This window comes from Lingula anatina, chromosome 2, assembly GCF_051362555.1.
Source record: "Lingula anatina isolate TDL-2025a chromosome 2, LinAna3.0, whole genome shotgun sequence".
NCBI classification, from domain to species: Eukaryota; Metazoa; Brachiopoda; class Lingulata; order Lingulida; family Lingulidae; genus Lingula; species Lingula anatina.
The window spans coordinates 38,225,248-38,244,276 of record NC_141768.1 but is presented as its reverse complement, the minus strand read 5'-3'; the positions used below and the strand labels follow the sequence as shown (position 1 = coordinate 38,244,276).

At 34.2% G+C, this 19,029-nt stretch overlaps 1 protein-coding gene across 3 annotated transcripts; it reads left to right on the top strand.

Annotated features, from left to right (window-relative positions):
* The first annotated feature begins 1 nt into the window (after position 1).
* On the top strand, positions 2-17,860 carry LOC106173262 (annexin A5). 3 transcript variants are annotated; one of them, XM_013554329.3, is made up of 16 exons: positions 2-137; positions 790-967; positions 1,218-1,298; positions 5,065-5,230; positions 5,577-5,714; positions 7,277-7,543; positions 8,660-8,673; positions 9,419-9,596; positions 9,951-10,045; positions 10,350-10,463; positions 10,735-10,825; positions 11,110-11,189; positions 11,490-11,702; positions 11,937-12,012; positions 13,641-13,753; positions 16,649-17,860. In XM_013554329.3, the coding sequence occupies exons 2-16, from the start codon at positions 836-838 to the stop codon at positions 16,772-16,774; spliced, it is 1,884 nt and encodes a 627-aa protein (XP_013409783.2). In that variant the 5' UTR covers positions 2-137; positions 790-835; the 3' UTR covers positions 16,775-17,860. The 3 variants fall into 3 exon arrangements, with proteins under 3 accessions (XP_013409783.2, XP_013409781.2, XP_086859380.1); XM_013554327.3 differs by having other exon boundaries at positions 7,277-7,663; XM_087003254.1 differs by lacking the exon at positions 2-137 and adding an exon at positions 201-224 and having other exon boundaries at positions 7,277-7,663.
* The last annotated feature ends 1,169 nt before the right edge of the window (positions 17,861-19,029 follow it).

Below are 19,029 nucleotides of genomic sequence, written 5' to 3'. Positions count from 1 at the left end.
CGTCCTACGGGGTAAAGACGAGGCTAAACAGCAATTGGACAATATTAATCTCACCTATACGAAGCGAGAATTTCCATATCCTCTTGAACACGGAAGTGAGTTCAGGTTTGCTGCATAGGTGGGTCAGAAGGCTTACGGTGAGTTATATGAAGTGGAATTTAGTGCAAATGAAGCACTTATTTAGCTTTGTTTGATCACATTTGAAAACCATACCTACCGTCTATGTTAGGAACGTAATGAAATATATGTGACAAGGAATACATGTATCCGGTGCAGTATTATGTAATAGTAAATGTTACCTGACACTGCATAATTGCATGACATTGAGTAATTAACAGTACTAATGAAGGGAGCAGGAGGCAACCCTTATATGGGGTTCAAGTAGGGTGAGGGGGCACCTGTAAAACCATATAACCGATACAATCTGCATAATATTCAATTTAAATTCGATTTATTATTACAATTACACAATAGTAAATAAAAAAGGAATATAACTTACTGGTACTGTACTACATGTACATGTAGATGGCATAATCATAATAATTTTGCTTAAATTCTAATTCACCCTTTCCTGCACCACCATATTAGCTTTAATTAGCAATGTGTAAAAAACAGAATTTCAGTTTGCGTTTTTGCTTATTAATAAGTCAGAATACATTATCTTAAGACATAACTATCACAACTGTATATTAATGTAAGTGGATTGTTACAATATGCCAAATGGAACATGTGCTGGTAATACACTGGTAATGCATTAGTGGTAACTACAATGATACCTTATTTTTTAAGGTTGTTTGAGGAATACTCATTGTCTTGACCAAAGTAATCTGTAGCAATGGGAAAGCATGGAAAACATGGACATTATAGAAGGAGTAGTAGCAGTTCTTCAAGCTCCAGCGATGATGAACGTGACCCCTATAAAAGGCAAAAGAAGGAACAGAAAAGAATACAGAAACTGATAAAGAAGGTATTTGCATATCTTTTTCGTACTTGTATATTATGCTGAAGATCTCAGTGCAAGGTTCTGATCGGCTGCAGATGCTATGAAGGTTTTCATTTTTGGCCATTATGTTGAAAAACTTTTAAAGCAAAAAAAAAAAAAATAATAATAATAATAATAATAATGGTAAGCAAATGTGGTTAATACACCTCTTTTTAATTTCTCTGCTACAACCACTTTTACCCTGTTTGATCATGATTATTTTATTATGGCTCAGGGCAAACTACCAGTGGGATTTGTTGGTCCGCTTCCACCACAGTACCAGAAGATATCTAAGAAAGGCTATGGGTATCCTCAGGTAAACTTTCAGCTTTCAAGGAACATATGTTTTATGTCAGATTTGTTGTACCCGTTGTACCACCAATTACCCCTTTATAATGCTTTCTCTTTGTGGGGTCTATTTGAATCATTTTGTGGTTCTATCTGTAACCCCTTTTTATGTACAGACACAGATGTGTCTGTACATATAGCCATCATCTGCGTCTGTCGTCGCCGTCGTCGCCGTCGGCGCCGTCGTCGCCGTCGTCGCCGTCGTGCACTTTTACCGATAACACGATAAGTGGAACACCGTTTTTGCTTTTGGCTTGAAACTTACAGAACTGGTGAATATTCCTAATACGCAGGTCAAGTTCGAAAATCAGCATGATCGGGCCATTTTTAGGGAAGTTATGCTGTTTTTTCACTTTTTTCAGCATATATGCAGCACCGATAACACGATAAGTGGAAAACCATTTTACCTTTTGACTTGAAACTTGCAGAACTGATGAATATTCATAATACGCAGGTCAAGTTCGAAAATCAGCATGATCGGGTCACTTTTAGGTAATTTATGCTGTTTTTTCACTTTTTTCAGCATATATGCAGCACCGATAACACGATAAGTGGAAAACCATTTTACCTTTTGACTTGAAACTTACAGAACTGATGAATATCCATAATACGCAGGTCAAGATCGAAAATCAGCATGATTGGGCTATTTTGAGGGAATTTATGCTGTTTTTTCACTATTTTCAATATAAATGCAACACTGATAACACAATATAAGAAAAACGGATTGGCCAATTGTAATTATACTCACAGGAGTGGTCAATCTTACTAAAACGCAGGTTGAGTTCGAAAATCAGCATAATCGGGCCATTATTTTAGAAGTTATACTGTTTTTTTCACATTTCCTCAGATTCAATTCTTAAGCATGTTAACAGTCTCATTATTGAACTAATAAGATACGTAAAAGTGTTTGTTTGACATTTCCTGCATCTTTACAACATTGTTAGTTGATTTTGTAAAAATGATGGTAAACTTGTTATCATGTATTGTGTAATAAAGTGTCAAAAATGGAAATAAACTCATATCATTGCAGTTTTTCAGATGCATTCATCCACTATGTTCAGAATCTCAGAATGGAGTAGTTGGACATTTAACACTGTTCTATTGATACTTTTTCCATCTCATCAATTTTCTTCATTGGTCATATAAAAATGGCAGTAAACTGTTTATTTTGTTTTATGTTAAAAAAGTGTTAAAAATGGAAATAAACCCATTTCAGAACAGTGCTGTCTTGTTTACATTTTGGCATTTTCAAGGTGTGACTTTGAAGTTCCATGGGCCTGAAGACTTTTGCTAGTTACATTTTCTGAATAACCATGATACTAATATTTTATAATTAAAAATTGATGGTCATTATGCTGTAAAACATTATGTAATATTGCATCAAAATTTGAAGAAACCCCTATTTTGGGCAGTGCTCCCATGATGACCATTTAAGGAAAATCATGTCACTTACTGTTCTCAAACTTACAGGAAAGAAACATGGGACTAAAATACAGCTTCAGTAGGCAATGCAGTCTGTTTGGTAAATTTTTCTGGCAATTAAACAGTTTTTTGTGAAAATTTAATTTTTCACATATTGGCATTTCCAAGGTGTGACTTAGAACCTCCACGGGCTTGAAGACCCATGCTAGTCACATTTTGTGAAAATCCATGACACTTATATTTTATTATTAAAAATCGATGGTCAGTATGCTGTTAAGCATTATGTAATGTTGCATCAAAATAGAAGAAAACACAATTTTTGGTGCTGCTGCCTTGATGACCATTATGGGAAAACCGTGTTACTTATGACTGTCAAACTTTCAAAAAAGAAACACAGGACTAAAATGCAGCCTGAGTTAGAAAAGCAGTCTAATTGGCTTTTTTTTCTGGAAGTTATACATTTTAGTGTAATATTCATTATCTTTTTGGCATATTCATTGTGGGACTCGGAGCTCCCATGGACATGAAGCCAAATGGTAATCATATTTTCTACATGTCCATCCTATTTATAGTCAATAAACAAAAATTGGTGATAATAATTCTCTAATTTATTATGTAATGTTACATCAAAATTGACAACAATCTTTTTGCACTGCTACTGCAAACATTATGAAAAGAAAACTGTGCTACTTATTATAATTTTAAACTTACAAGTACGATTTTTAGGATTGGCCTTCAGCTCATGAGAAAACCAGCTCTATTGGATTATCATGTTTATTGTATTTATGCATTTTTTTGTGAAATTTTCATTTTTCTCATTCTGGCACTTTCTAAGTATAAACTTGAACTCTGATGGGACTGGAGCCTTATGCTTTTACTTTCGTCTGTGTTACCTGTTGTGCATAAGTTGATGTTGACTGTGCAGTTAAACATGATGTATTATTGCATCAGGATTGGTAGTCTCCTATTTTGGGCATTATGGTTTTGTGCTTTTCTTAAGGTGTGACTTATGGGCCTGAAGACCTTTGAGTGGGTCAGTCTGTAAATTACCCTTGGGTATCACTAGATTAATTTCAGAGTTATAAAGTCATTTGCTTTAATAGGCCATTAAATGAGATTAGGCAAAGCAGACTTGTTGATATTTCCCTGTAAACTCCCAAAGGTAAAGCTCTCTGCTAGATTAATAATAAGGAAGCAGTGATAATTATGCAGGTAAATTTTGTTTAATATTGCAAATAAGTTATATATATATATATATATATATATATATATATATATATATATATATATATATATATATCAAACTGGAAGATTAAATGTTTGAATAGCATCTTCATTGGAATTATATTTACCTCAAGCTCTGCCAAGGGGGTTATATTTTCACCCCTGTTTGTCTGTCATCCACATAACACAAAAAGTTATGGACCAATTTTGCAGAAATTTTCAGGAACTGTCGGAAGTGGGCCAAAGAGGACAATGATTAATTTTTGGTGGTGGTCCGGATCAATAATCAATCAATTATCAATAATAATCAACAATTGCTGCTTTGGCAGAGGTCTGCACTCTCAAAGTGCTTTTCTAGTTTTGTTGTTTTCCTTTATAATTTTTTCTCAAACACTTGCATTTGTGACTTTTAACTCTCATCTGCCTGGGGCTCGTCAGATTTTCTGTATTTCTTCATAAGCAGTTGTATTGTTTTTTATGTCTTTAAACATTATGTAATATTATTTTATGCACTGTCATCATTTTTCAAATATTGAGACTTTCATAATGTGAATTTGAACTCTCATGGTCCTGAAACTGTAATCTTATTGAAGGGGTGGATTGAGACCATCTTCTGGGTCTTCCGGAAGACAGTCAGGTTATTAAGTTTATATTGACTGGTATCTATTTTTTTCTGTTGGAAGACCATCAAAATGGAGGATGGATCAACATAGATACTTTGTAATACTGTCAGAAAATACCTCTGGGTCTGCTCCTGTTATTGACCATGTTACCCGTTGTGCAAGATTAAAATTCAGTGTTGACTGACAGTGCTATTATAAGCATTATTTATTATTGCATCAAAATTGAATGACCTTTTTTGCATCTTTATTTTCTGTTTTTTGTCTGTACATTTGACAGCTTTGCTGCCTTGTTTTCTCAAACCAAAGGACAAATTCATCATATGAATAAATCCTATTCAGGCATAACTACTAGTGTGTATATATATATATATATATATATATATATATATATATATATATATATATATATTTACTGAACTCTGTAAAATAATGAAAATGTCCCTTCTTTTTGAAATTATTTTTTAGGGAGTACCAGGTGGGTACCCTGCACCTGGTGGGTACCCTGCCCCAGGAGGCTATCCTATGGGTTCCCAAGCCCCACCCCCAGCAGCAGGGTATAACCCTCCACCCCCAGGAATGGCCTATCCACCCCAGCCTGGCATGGCAGGAGGAGCTTACCCGCCACCCCCAGGTGAGCACCAATAATAGGGCATATAGATTTGATAATTGTGGAAGTGAAAATGATAAAAAAAGGCGTGAACATGCTGATATTTATCAAATGTTGCTGTGAGTTTTTCATCATTATGGCATAAGAATTTTTATGTTTTTTGTTTCAGTTTGCCTTGCAAGCACTCAGTTTGGCAAATTTATAAAGACTGTACATTGCTAAAGAAGTAGTATAGTTATGTAATGCTCAAATAATGAAAATATTACATGTAGAAGCTTTTTTTTTTTCATTAAGAAAAATTTTCAAGTTATAATATTCCAGAAATAGCACTTTCATTGAGTAGCTTAAATTCTTTTATTTTGCCTATCAGTTGCATACCCACCTCCAGCAGGTGGAGCACCACCCTTCTCTGCACCTCCACAGCAACCATATCCTGGGCAGCAGCCGTATCCCGGGCAACAGCCATACCCAGGGCAACAGCCGTATCCTGGACAACAGCCTTATCCACGTAAGTTTTTTTTTTTTTTTTTTTTTGACAAAAACCTCAATTTTCCCTGCATGTATATTTTTGTCTGATTTGATTTGAAAATGAAAATGGATATACCAGTAAGCTTTTCCTTAAAAGGAATAATTTTAAATTGTTTTTGACGTCTTTGCCTATTACAGCTTCATAAAATTGGTATTAAAGAAGCATAAGATAAAGCATGTAATGAAACATTTTTGTTTACATTTCATAGCTAGGTGGAATGGAAAATGTATCAAACATAAATTTACACAAAAAATGACCTGTATCTCATCTGTTTTACATGACATGTTGGAGTAGTTCAGAAAGATGTACTGAGTATATCTGGTAACCTAGTATTTCTTTTTATCTCAGGCTTGTTTGTTTCAAGACTCATCTAAAATAATCAGTTGATATGTGTATGAAAAGAACGTATCTGGGGAAATAAATATTGCATAGGTTTATGAAATGGTACATCAAAAGTTAAGGCATTTGTTATTTAGTGATATGGGATTATTTCTGACATGTTACTGGTCTTTTGTATTTCAGGCTACTAGTGACATGGAACTCTTGGGGTGGAAATGGTGCAATATATCCATATTAAGACATCCTATAATATTTTTATAACAAGTGTGATAATAACATTCGCCTTTAGAAAAGTGATTTGAAATAGTTTTTCTCTCTAAAAACTGTGGTATGTTTGAATCTATATGTAGGTAGAAATTCCTGTAGTCTACAAATTATAAACAGTCTAGATTTGCTGTGCTGTGAAAGGTGCAGTGTACATGTAGATGTTTTACTTGGTCTGGTGGTGTACATAAATTTATAAATAATGGACTTCTTTTGTTTTTTGTTAATTGAATTTTTTGATTAACATGTTTATATATGAGTGCATTTTTAAAGTTGATTAAAGAATGTGATGTTGCATTAAAATTGTTTGTTTTATATTAAATATGGTGATATCATGAAAGCATTTTCTAGTCCTTGGTTGCATTTGCAAGAATTTAACTTCAAGTTGGTATATCCATTTTTTTTCACACCTTTTGAATATGTTAACTTCTGGTGAATTAGAAAATTATGTAAATGTATATTGTCAATTGAATAAAACAGCTCAAATAGGTCATAGAATTGTCATTTTTTTTAAATCATTTTTTGCTGTCAAATAAATTTTGTCAAAAGAAAGAAGTCCCATTAACAGGATATAATCTGTTTTAAAGAATCGAAAAAGTGCATAGAATTTGTATGCAGTGGGCAGTTCTGAAGGTTTATCTGATCGTGTGTACAGTACTAAAACAGGGCATATAAAATGCTGAAAAGTCCATATAGTAGCAAGAAACAAAAATATCAATGTTTTTTTTTTCAAAAGTTGACACAGCATTTCATTCATATTTGGACGAAAGTATGGCATGCGTCTAAGAAGGATAGTAGAAACAATTCAAAATATAGGTACTCTTAGCTAAATGGTCAGAGTATTTATTGTTTTGACCGGTGCTTTTTGCATGCAAGGTAAAACAGAAAGCTTTGTTATCCTAGTGGAATTCTAAAACTATTTTCTTGCTCTCCTTCAGATAAACCTTCAGGTGTAACTCCACCTAATGGACAGCAACCGGGTGGCTATCCTGCACAGTCTCAATCTGGGTATTCCTCTGGGCCTGGTCAGCCACCTTCCAGCTATCCAGCCCAACCACCCACAGGATATCCAGCCCAACCATCTGGGTATCCAGCCCAGCCTAGCACTGGATATCCAGCCCAGCCTAGCACTGGGTATCCGGCCCAGCCTAGTACTGGGTATCCGGCTCAGCCTAGTACTGGGTATCCAGCCCAGCCAGCTGCAGGTAATTATCCAGCTCAGCCACCTGCCAGCTATCCAGCACAACCAACAGGGTATTCCTCTGGTTCAGCTCCGGGCTATTCTCAGCCATCTGCTCCTACTGGTGCTCCGTATCATCCTTCAGGTACTTGGGCTTGCTACAACTTTCTGCTTCTGGGATTTTTACAAGAAAGAATGTCTTGTTGTGTAGTCTTTGTTTCTGTTAAGTTGTTTGCTGCATGTGGTTCACACATAGTATTTTCAGGTAACTGTTTGCTGCAGTAAATTCTGCACTTGGTATTAACTGTAGAGCTTCAGCACTATAATATAAAAGACCCTATATAAAACAGAAAAAGACCCCAACTTAATGCAGGCCTGTTCAGTGTTTGATGACCATCTGCATGTTTTAACTCAACAGTTAGTCTGTTAACTGTTCATTTTGCTTTTGCCTCACTTATTATATTGACTTTAATTGAATATCATAGTGAATGCTAAATGGCTTTCAAATCTATTTGATGTGATATGATAGGACTAACAATACATTACTGACTCATCATGCTTTTAAAAATACTCTTTGCTCACAAACTCAGAAGTTACCAAAGATCTTATTTATTTCCTGATATAAATAGAACCCATTTGAGAACTTATGAATAAAGGAAAACTTTTATACATTTTTTACCAAAACCTTATCAAGTACATACAAGACCTTTGCCAGCATTTTAATTGATGCCAAGTTACAGAAAATACCATTTTTAACTTAATCTTTATTTTGTTTTTAAAAAATGTGCACAGTTTTAAAGTGACATTATATGGGATTTGAGCTGTAAAGTTTTTTCTGGCATAATCTATTTTGTAGTCGAATCATCCTTTCCTTCACAGATTTCTTAACAAAGAATGCTATGGCTTGCAGATGTACAACTTGGAAAACACTTGTTTCTTCACTTGGCTCAACTGGTTCTTGCTTTATCACTTTACATGAAAATTCAAATTTTAGACTGGCATTTTCATTTTGAATTTTCAAATAACAAAAGTGCCCATGACTTATGGCAATAAAAATCCCATATTAAGTCCTGTTAACAGAATAAATTTTACTAATGATTTCACTGATTTTCATTTTCTTTTGGTCCTGTTTATATTACAGCAGGTGGACCATCAGTAAGTACATATTATTACTCTTAAAAATTTCTAGTCTCAGTTCTGTTTTACTAGTATAAAGTTTGTATTATATTAAGATAAAAGGAAAATAAATCAAAATGTGATATTGATATGATCTGCATTTAATAATTATATAATTATGGTTTTGTACTTGTTTTAGATTGTTACATAATTATATACTTGTTTTAAAAAAGATGATATGTGAATAAAGTTCAAGAATGAGTGGGATGTTTATTAATAAAACTTCATTCATATATATTATCATAAATTGAATATTTTAACAATGTTATATGAATAAAGTTCATGAATGAGTGGGATGTTTATTAATAATACTTCATTTATATATATTATCATAAATTGAATATTTTAACAATGTTCAATAGATGATATAATTCAAAATCATATCTTTCCAAGATTAGATATAAGCAGATGTGATATTTTTAACTTGTATGAAACAATGTGAATAGATGATATCAATATCAGCATGAATCACCCACTATACCACCAGTTATAAAATTGTTTGACTGCAGATCATCTCTTCACATTATTTTAGCATTTACTGGCAGACTTGTGAATTATAATCTATTCAGGTATTGAGAGTCAAAAAGTAAAAATTTTAATGTGTAAAGAGTAATATAGAACAGCTATAGTTTTTATTGTACATTGATAACACAACTCCAGGCTTTATCCACTGCTGTCAAAGCTTGAGTTTGAGAAAAACTTTTTGTTTTATTGTTGTTCCTAGGCTCCACCTCCTGCAAGCTATAGTGGTGGCGGTATGGCTCAGGCAACAGCAGAATTTGACAAGTTGAAGATTGGAGGCACAGCAGAGCAGTTTGTTGGAACTATACATCCAGCAAACTACATGTCATTTAGTGCAGAAAAAGATGCTGAAGTGTTGAGAAAAGCCATGAAGGGCTTGGGTAAGCTAGTGAAAAATTACAAATGTGGGTCTTTTATATGAAGTGAGGATACTGTATATTCCTTGTAAAGCATATCCACTTCTGCTTAATTTAAGTCGATATGCCAGAAGATTAACCAAATTAATCACTCCCTCAGCCAAAAAATAGCTGTAGACTACAATTGCACCTTTTTCAAAATTCTGGTTTGAAACTTGACCTATTTATCCACACATCCAGTTTGTTAAAGTCCACCAAATGGTGTAGTAATGTTCATGTAATATGACACATTTCAAAACAGCAAACTGAGCTTTCTTCCCATTATGATCCTTACATATTATGATATTTGTTATATTGTTCATATGTTGTTTACTGTAGGAACTGATGAGCAAGCTATAATTGGAGTTTTGTCCAAAAGGTCCAATCAGCAACGACAAGAAATAGAGAAAATGTTTAAAACCATGTATGGCAAGGTTGGTGCAAAAACTGTTTATCTAGTAGAAAATTTTTAGATAATTTCAGCATGTCAGGCAGGCCTGATATTTTGCTAAGGGCTTCCATTTAACACTTAACTTGCTCCAACTGCCTTGTCCTAGGTTAATTAAAGATTAAAAAATTTATTTCAAATAGCTGACTTTACCCTAGGACCCACTAAACAAGTTGTTTAATAGGTCCTACATGAACCTTTACCTCCTTATCCATGATTGATATGTTTGATGAAGAAATATGCTGTCGCTTGTATTAAATTTAAATTCTAACTGTACGTACTTGTTGCAGGACCTTATTCGTGAATTGGAGTCAGAGCTGAGTGGAGATTTAAAGGAGGCCATCATGGGTTTATTTAAACCAAATGCTTATTATGATGCTTGGTCTCTTCACAATGCTATGGTGGTAAGTTAGGATGTCAGACAGATTTGTTCTAAGGTCAGACAAATTGATAAGTTTGTTAACAAGCATGACCAACCCTAATTTTGAGGCTTTAAGATTTTTTCCTTTGGCCATTGCTTTGATAAGTGAGAAAAATGTGAAGTAAAAAATCAATTTGATTAGAGATTCAGGATTTAGAGAAAGATACACACCCCAGTACATGATGAAGAATTGATATTACCACTGAAATTATCAGTGATTTTCATTATTTGGATGATGTTTCACTATTTTATAGGGACTTGGCACCAAAGAATCGGTGTTGATTGAGATACTATGCACCAGAACCAATGCACAAATAAAGCAAATTGTCCAAGCATACAAAGATCGTAAGCCAGTTTTCTGTGCTCTGCTTTGAATGAATAATTGAAATTGACAAATCAAAGAAGTAAATTTTTTGCTGCCAACTATATACAATTAATTTTGGGGGGGCGATTGGCTTGAAATTTGACACTTGAACCAAAGGTTGGAAATGCATAGATTTTAGTATATGAATAGAGTATGATAATGAAATAATTCATCTCTAATATTTTAATATTAAAGATTAAAAACTGAAGTTAAAGTGATAATGTTATTCATGATAATATTGATGTTGCCAATGTACAAATTTCAGATTTCAAACGTGACCTTGAGCGTGACATTATGGATGACACAAGTGGACATTTTAAAAGACTGCTGATTTCATGCTGCCAGGTAATGAATCAAGATAGCATTTGATAAATAAACAGATTTTTGTTTTTATCTCCTTTAGTTTTTTATTTTGAAAAAAGAAATACTAATTCTTGGGCTTTAATTACTACCATGTTGCCTTTTTTACTTTTAAGAATATCTGCGACAAATATTAAAAACTCTGACCACTCAAATGTCAAATGAAAAAAAAAAACCCAAAAACAATATAACAAATGGATTCAACTGATACAAGGCTAGGATTTCAGTTTAAACTGTGTTGTCATGTTACAATATTTAATATTATAAGACTTGAAATTCCACCAGGGTAACCGAGCTGAGCTCACTGATGCTCAGTGGCAGCAGGTGTTCAGCAGCGGTCCGGAGGCTGTAATAGACAGAGCCCTGGCCAGGAGGGATGCAGAAGAACTATTCAGGGCTGGCGAGAAACAACTGGGTACCGATGAGTCCACTTTCCTGAGAATAATGGCCACACGAAATTACTATCAGATGAGAGCAACATTTGAGGAATATGCTAAAGTAAGTATAACATTTTTTTTTTGTTTTGCTTAAAAAAGTGTTAATAAAAACATGATAATTGTTTTCAAAGCAAATTAATGGAAAAACAAAACCCAGTTTACTTCATATGTTTAATAATTAATCTACAAGCAGAGATTTTGAGTATATTATCGGAAATAATTATTGCTTATTGGCTCTAAATTATTTTGAATAAGTCCATAGTTTGGATGTAATTTTAATTGAACATTTTTGCAGGTATCTGGCCATGATATTTTGCAAGCAATAAGCAGTGAAATGTCTGGCAGTCTTGAAGATGCTTTTACTGCACTAGGTAATCAAACTGAAAAACTAGAGTGTAATTTCGTGAATCTCCTTTCAAAACTCTCTTTGGACATTTTAATCAAGTAATGAAATGGAAGGATTGTAATGGATCGCTATAGCTATGAAATAAGATTGTCTGTAGATGTCAAGCAGTACAGTTAAGGTATTTCCATACTTTTAGATTCTCTAATTTAATTGTCTCCAAACTTTGCACCAATGAAGTACAGGTGAAACTGGTAATAAAAATGATTTTTTTTGATATGGTCACCGGTTTAGTTTCCTCACCACAGCCAACTGAAATATGGACTAAAATGCTAGAATTGGATATCGCAGCGCCTCTATATAAATAAGTTTTCAGGCCCAGTATATCACTCCTGAGGGGGATAATTACACCTGTTAAGATTTTAATGAAGAGAAAAGAGAATATTTTTACATTTTTTCATACATTTATTGTTGTTTCTATTTTTAGAACTGACCTCATCATGTTTCTACGCCACCTGGTGGCCAGTTTGGAAACCAACAATTTTACACAAAATTGGTCATTGTACCCAATCCCTGAATTTAATTTTCATGAAAATGAGCAAAAACACTCTCCTATGAGTACTTCATGACATGATGTTAAAAAAATAGTAGGTCATCAGGCTAAATATTGAAATATAGTCAATTGAAATTATCAAAAAAAGGCAAAAAATGCCGAAAAATGTAATGTCACCTCAGTTCAAGCCCCAAATATACATCACTTCAACTCTATAGCCCTCAAAGTAGCATTCATGGTATTTCTCACTATATTTAGTTGCTGAATATTTCATAATTGAGAATATAATGAAAGACAGGGGGGATCCAGGGATTCTTGGGAGGGGGTTCTATTTAGGGAGGGTTCTATGTTTCTTGGAAGTATGTATCATGTTATCAAGTCCACAAAGTTCACACTCAATGTACAGTACTGTGGCCAGGCCTTTATCTGTCACCTTGGAGACAGTGTCATTTGACAGTAAAAGCTGAGACTGACAGTACACACATTTATCAAGCTGTTCAGCAAAATACTGGAGGTCAACGAGCCTTGTCCCATATAAAACTCCACTGTTTTTATCAGCAGAACAGTCACTAGTGCTTGGGAGAGACATTTGACTCTCAGCGCTATCAACTACACATGGTTTATGCTCTGTAGTTGTACCACTGTCATGAAACCCGCTTCTTATCTTCTGCATATGCTTAATCCGGTTCTGTTTGCCCTGTGAAATGAACTTGCCAGCCTTTCTGGGTGGAATATTACTCATCTTTAGGGATTTATAATTTCAAAACAACACAGCACATGGTAAATAAAAGCTGGTGACCAGAGGAAGTGCATGCTTATATTGTCCTCCAGTGCAGGAGAGCTTGATGCTGCAGTGGCTCCCTCTATACATGCAGTATGGAAATACCTTAAACCTATGACCAACTGTGGTTTGGCCCAGTATTTTAACTTCAATGATGGTTGCACATTGGAGCTAAGTTCACAAACCTTTTATTACCAACATGCTGCCATCCTAATTATTTTCTTATGACAGTGTGATGTAATGTTCAGTAAAGAAAAAACAGCAATTAGTCTGTTAGTTGTAGATTTTTAACATTTTTTAAATTGGTAATTGTGATTTACAGTGATGAGCTGCAGGGACAGACCTGAGTTCTTTGCCACAAAGCTACATAAAGCTATGCAAGGACTAGGAACAGATGACTCTACTTTGATCAGAATAATTGTGTCGAGGTCTGAGGTCAGTGAAATTGCTTTCTTATTTTGTATTTTCAGTAATTGCTCATAAACAAAATGGTGTTATTTTTCATATATCCATATAGTTACATATTCTGATCACCTGTGTTAGATTTGGTGTGGTACAGAAAGAAACCTGGCTGTTTGTTGGGGGGGAAACTGTTATGTGTGAAGTGATCATTTGGTCTACGTAATTATTATGCTTAACTTTTGGGGTTTTTAGATGAGGCAACAATTCAAAGATTTGGAAAAGCAAAATATATTTATTTATTTATTTATTCTGAAAAAAAATTAATAGATTTTTACATCAAGCATGAAAACAATTCAGGTAGACAATTTGTTTAAGAACTCATTTTGAAGTTATTGAGTTTCTTTTGCAATCAGAGACAACATTAAATTTTCATGTATGCTGCTTGTATCTGTTATTGTACCACCAGCATTAGCGCTGGCGGTACACATGGTTTCGGTCCCGTCCGGATCGTTCCGCCGGCTCCGCCGGACGGCTACCGTTACCGCTTCTCCTCCTAGACGGTAATGGCCCCCGTACCCATCTCATGGATTTAGGTCACCTATAATCTCAACTCGTTCCACGTAAAATTTGGGCTTTGTTGGTATTGGGGTCTGGGTGTGGCACTCATTGCAATGCACCCTTGTCTAAAAATGGCAAAATTAAATGCTAATTATCTACCCTACGGAAGGAGTTATGGGAAAAATTTCTATAGACGGCTTTCCAAAAGTCATATGTGTAGATTTCAAATATACCCTTGGATTTGACCTTTGACCTTTACTTCAAGGTCAAATGGGCCAAAATTTTCAAAAAAATGAAATTTTTTACGAAAAAATTTTTTTTTTCCCTGTTATTCAGACACCACACAGACTTAACCAATAATATTATTGGAAGGTGTTACCCTTCAGGTCATCTTTCATCTCCATGAATTTGGGGTCAATCGGTGCATTTTCACGGGAGTAGCGGCCATAAGATACCGAAACTGAAAACTGTCTCTAATTCGGGAACCGTTAATGCTAGAGACCCATTCTTTTTTGCATTTTGTAGAGCATGTAAAGCCCAACACTGGAGGTGGTCTCGGTTTTTTTGTATTCCATACGGTTTTCGAGTTACGCTGTATCAAAAAGTACATATTGGTGGTAAAAGCAAAATGTGCAGTACGGTAATGGATAATAAATTTTGAACTCTGGAAAAATAAAACATAAGGCTTGGCAAAGCAGACAACTTGTGTTCAAAAATGACATTATTTCATCAAATTTGAACTTCTGAAACTTCAGAGCACCTCCTTTTTCAAGAATTTTGACCAAAATGACATTTTCTTTATTTTAATTAATTTTTTCTGTACGAAATTTAAGGCACATTATGGTAACTCCAAAATTATAACATTTAGTCCCTTATATCTCCAAAACTGGCAGAGATAGGTCCATAGTTACTATTGAAGTTGAATAGGAAGTCATATACTGGCAATCTTACTATGACCTTGAAAGTGACCTTTGACCTACTTTTCACCATGAACTGAACTTTGCAAATTTTTCTTCCCTTTTATCTCCAAAACTGGCAGAGATAGGTCCATAGTTACTATTGAAGTTGAATAGGAAGTCATATACTGGCAATCTTACTATGACCTTGAAAGTGACCTTTGACCTACTTTTCACCATGAACTGAACTTTGCAAATTTTTCTTCCCTTTTATCTCCAAAACTGGCAGAGATAGGTCCATAGTTACTATTGAACTTGAATAGGAAGTCATATACTGGCAATCTAAATGTGACCTTAAAATTGACCTTTGACCTACTTTTCACCATAAACTGAACTTTGCAAAATTTGCTTCCCTTTTATCTCCAAAACTGGCAGAGATAGGTCCATAGTTACTATTGAACTTGAATAGGAAGTCATATACTGGCAATCTAAATGTGACCTTGAAAGTGACCTTTGACCTACTTTTCACCATGAACTGAACTTTGCAAATTTTTCTTCCCTTTTATCTCCAAAACTGGCTGAGATAGGTCTGTAGTTACTATTGAACTTGAATAGGAAGTCATATACTGGCAATCTAAATGTGACCTTGAAATTGACCTTTGACCTACTTTTCACCATGAACTGAACTTTGCAAAATTTGCTTCCCTTTTATCTCCAAAACTGGCAGAGATAGGTCCATAGTTACTATTGAACTTGAATAGGAAGTCATATACTGGCAATCTAAATGTGACCTTAAAATTGACCTTTGACCTACTTTACACCATGAACTGAATTTTGCAAATTTTTCTTCCCTTTTATCTCCAAAACTGGCAGAGATAGGTCCATAGTTACTATTGAACTTGAATAGAAAGTCATATACTGGCAATCTAAATGTGACCTTGAAATTGAACTTTGACCTACTTTTTATCATGAACTGAACTCTGCTAATTTCTTTCTCTTTTAACTTCAAACTTGACAGAGATAGGTCCATAGTTACTCTTGAACTTGAATAGGAAGTCATATACTGGCAATTTACTGTGACCTTGAAATTGACCCTTGACCTACCTTACGAAGAACTTAAATTTGATTGTACCATATATATTTTTTGCAATAGTTTAAAAATTCTTGTTGATTGCATTTTTACAGCTTGTCAAGCACAAAACTGGTGGCTGTGTCCCTTATTTCGTGTATGTGGGGTTCTATACGAATGCGCTTGCTCCAGCTGGTGGTACAATATTCGGAGGCGGTATCGCCTCTCTGATCCTCTAGTTTTTAGGAGGGTGTTGTGGAGGGGTACAGTTAAATGACCTTTATGTAAATAAGTGTATTACATGTAACAACACCACAATGTTTCATTGAGTTGGCAAATCTATTCCAAAGAAATGATGTTACAATGCGTAGCTTTTACTTTGATTCGTGCAATTATCATTTTCAGGTTGACCTTCAGAATATAAAGCAGGCATTCCTTCGGAAATATGGGAAGCCTCTTATGAAAATGGTGGAGGGTGAAACAAGTGGAGATTACAGGCGCCTTATGTTGGCACTTATTGGCGGAAACTAATAATACATGAATAAAAAATAATAGTGAATAATTCTGAAAAAAGGTTTACCCCTGAATCTGGAAAGTGGAAGCATATATATCTGATAATAGCCAATGTGTCAGAAGTCATTACCATAACCAATAGTTATGTATTGCAATATATTAACATCACATGTAGAGCAAAAATATGTTCACATGATAAATAAGGCATTACCTTTCAGCTCATCATGAAAGAAATAAACTGGATTAATCATGATTATTGAAATAAATTGGATTTTGAATAATGTGATTGCAATTTTATCTATAATGACTAACATTTAAAAAAACTATGTCAAATTATCACTTATTTCAATTTTAACATTAGGGTAATGTGGTGAAAAATTGGACTAATCCATTGGTGCAAATACTGTGGAAGATGTGTATCTGATCTTGATATGTGGCAAATATGTAGAAATTTTTCAAATAAAGCATCGGCTGTATACTCTTTTGATATTTTGTATCATTATTGTTAAACTAAAATATATTAATAAGGTGTTACTGCACATTTCCTGCAGGCACTATTAGTCTAGGTATCCAGGGACATACATTATGCTTTTGATAATGCTGCATGTCACAATCATGAGTTTGTAAAATAAATTCTGGTAATATTTGTGATGATATCCCCAGATTGTGCCCATTTTTAATAACATTTTTGGAAAAGGGGCAGTATGGGGGGGGGGGGGGGGTGTAATGCTAAGGCATTGTATGTGTTATGCCAAAAATATTCTAGCCAAAAAAAGAAAGGCAAGTTTTTTATATCTATGGTTTTAATATACTTTTTCATACAATAGTGTTAACTTGGCATAAATGGTAGTATGTTGTTCAGTAACAGGTGTGTTGGTAAATGTGTGTTGAGTGTCTAAAAAGCCCAAGGAAAACCAACCACTGTAAGGGCAGCTCTGTCCAGGTACACCTTTTTGTGGATATTCTAAACCATTATAAATATTGTGTGGCTTAAAAAACTTACTAAATTCAAAGTTCAACAACTTCAACAGTTTTTGAGATAGTGCATTGAAATTTGGGATATTTTGGGAAAATGATGCTTATAATAAATGCTGTAAAATACAAGACTCTGCCTTTCTTAGTTTTGGCACACTGAGAAAATTAAAATGTCAAGTATAAGTTAATAAATGCCACACCAGCCTGTCTGACTTCTGACAGGTGCCAGTGTCTGGCAGTTTTGACATCTGTTGGGTGCAGATGTCTGCCACTGCATGTTTAAAGACATGATTTTTGTGAAAATGGAAGTATATATACATGTAGTGACCATTTAACTTCCTATTCTCAAACCATACTTCTATGCTCAAACCTACAGAAAAGAAACACAGGACTAAAATACAGCTTCAGTTGGTTAACCAGTCTGATTGGATTATTTTACTGAAAATTATACAGATTTTTATTTATTTATTTATTTATTTATTATTATTATTATTATTATTATTTTTTTTTTTTTTTTTTTTTTTTTTTTTTTTTTTTTTTTTTTTTTTTTTTTTGTGAAATTTCAATTTTTCACATTTTGGCATTTTCTATGTGTGACTTTGAACTTCCTTGGAGTTGAAGACCCTTGCTGATCACATTTTCTTACCCTGTTCTATAGAGCTAACACATGAAAAGGTATAGTGATCAAGCTAGCTTTATAGTGCCATGACACTCTGGGTACATTTTCTGAGTATCCATGATACTTATTATTAAAAATTGATGGTCAATTTGTTGTTAAATATTATGTAATATCATATCAAAATTGAAGAAAGCCCTATTTTAGGCACTTCAAGAAAAACCATGTTACCAGTACTTATGATTCTCAAACTTACTGAAAAGATTTGTACAGCTAGGACTGAAGTCCAGCTCGAGTTGTGAAACCATGCAGTCTGATTGTTTTCTCTTCTGGAAGCAATGAAATTAAAAAACTACTTTGTGCACTGCCACCATAAACATTATGAAAAGAAAACTGTTACTTATTATTTTGAATCTTATAAGAGTGATGCTTAGGATTGAAATACAGCTCAAATTGGAAAACCGGTTTGATTGGATTATCATTTTACCTCAAATTTATGTAATTTTTTAATGAAATTTTCGTTTTTCTCATTCTATCATTTTCCAAGTGTGAACTCGAACTTTCATGGGACTGATGCCTTATGCTAGTTACACATTTTACTTACACCTGGTCCACCTGTTTTGCATCGGTAATTTAAATTTGGTGTTGACTTTGCTATGTATTATTACGTGTACATCAGAAT

Bases quoted from the DNA above. Each gene is read 5' to 3' on its own strand.
- LOC106173262 (XM_013554327.3), top strand. From the start codon at position 836: ATGGGAAAGCATGGAAAACATGGACATTATAGAAGGAGTAGTAGCAGT. The intron at 968-1,217 runs GTATTTGCATAT...ATTATGGCTCAG, and splicing joins TACAGAAACTGATAAAGAAG to GGCAAACTACCAGTGGGATT. The intron at 5,715-7,276 runs GTAAGTTTTTTT...GCTCTCCTTCAG, and splicing joins TGGACAACAGCCTTATCCAC to ATAAACCTTCAGGTGTAACT.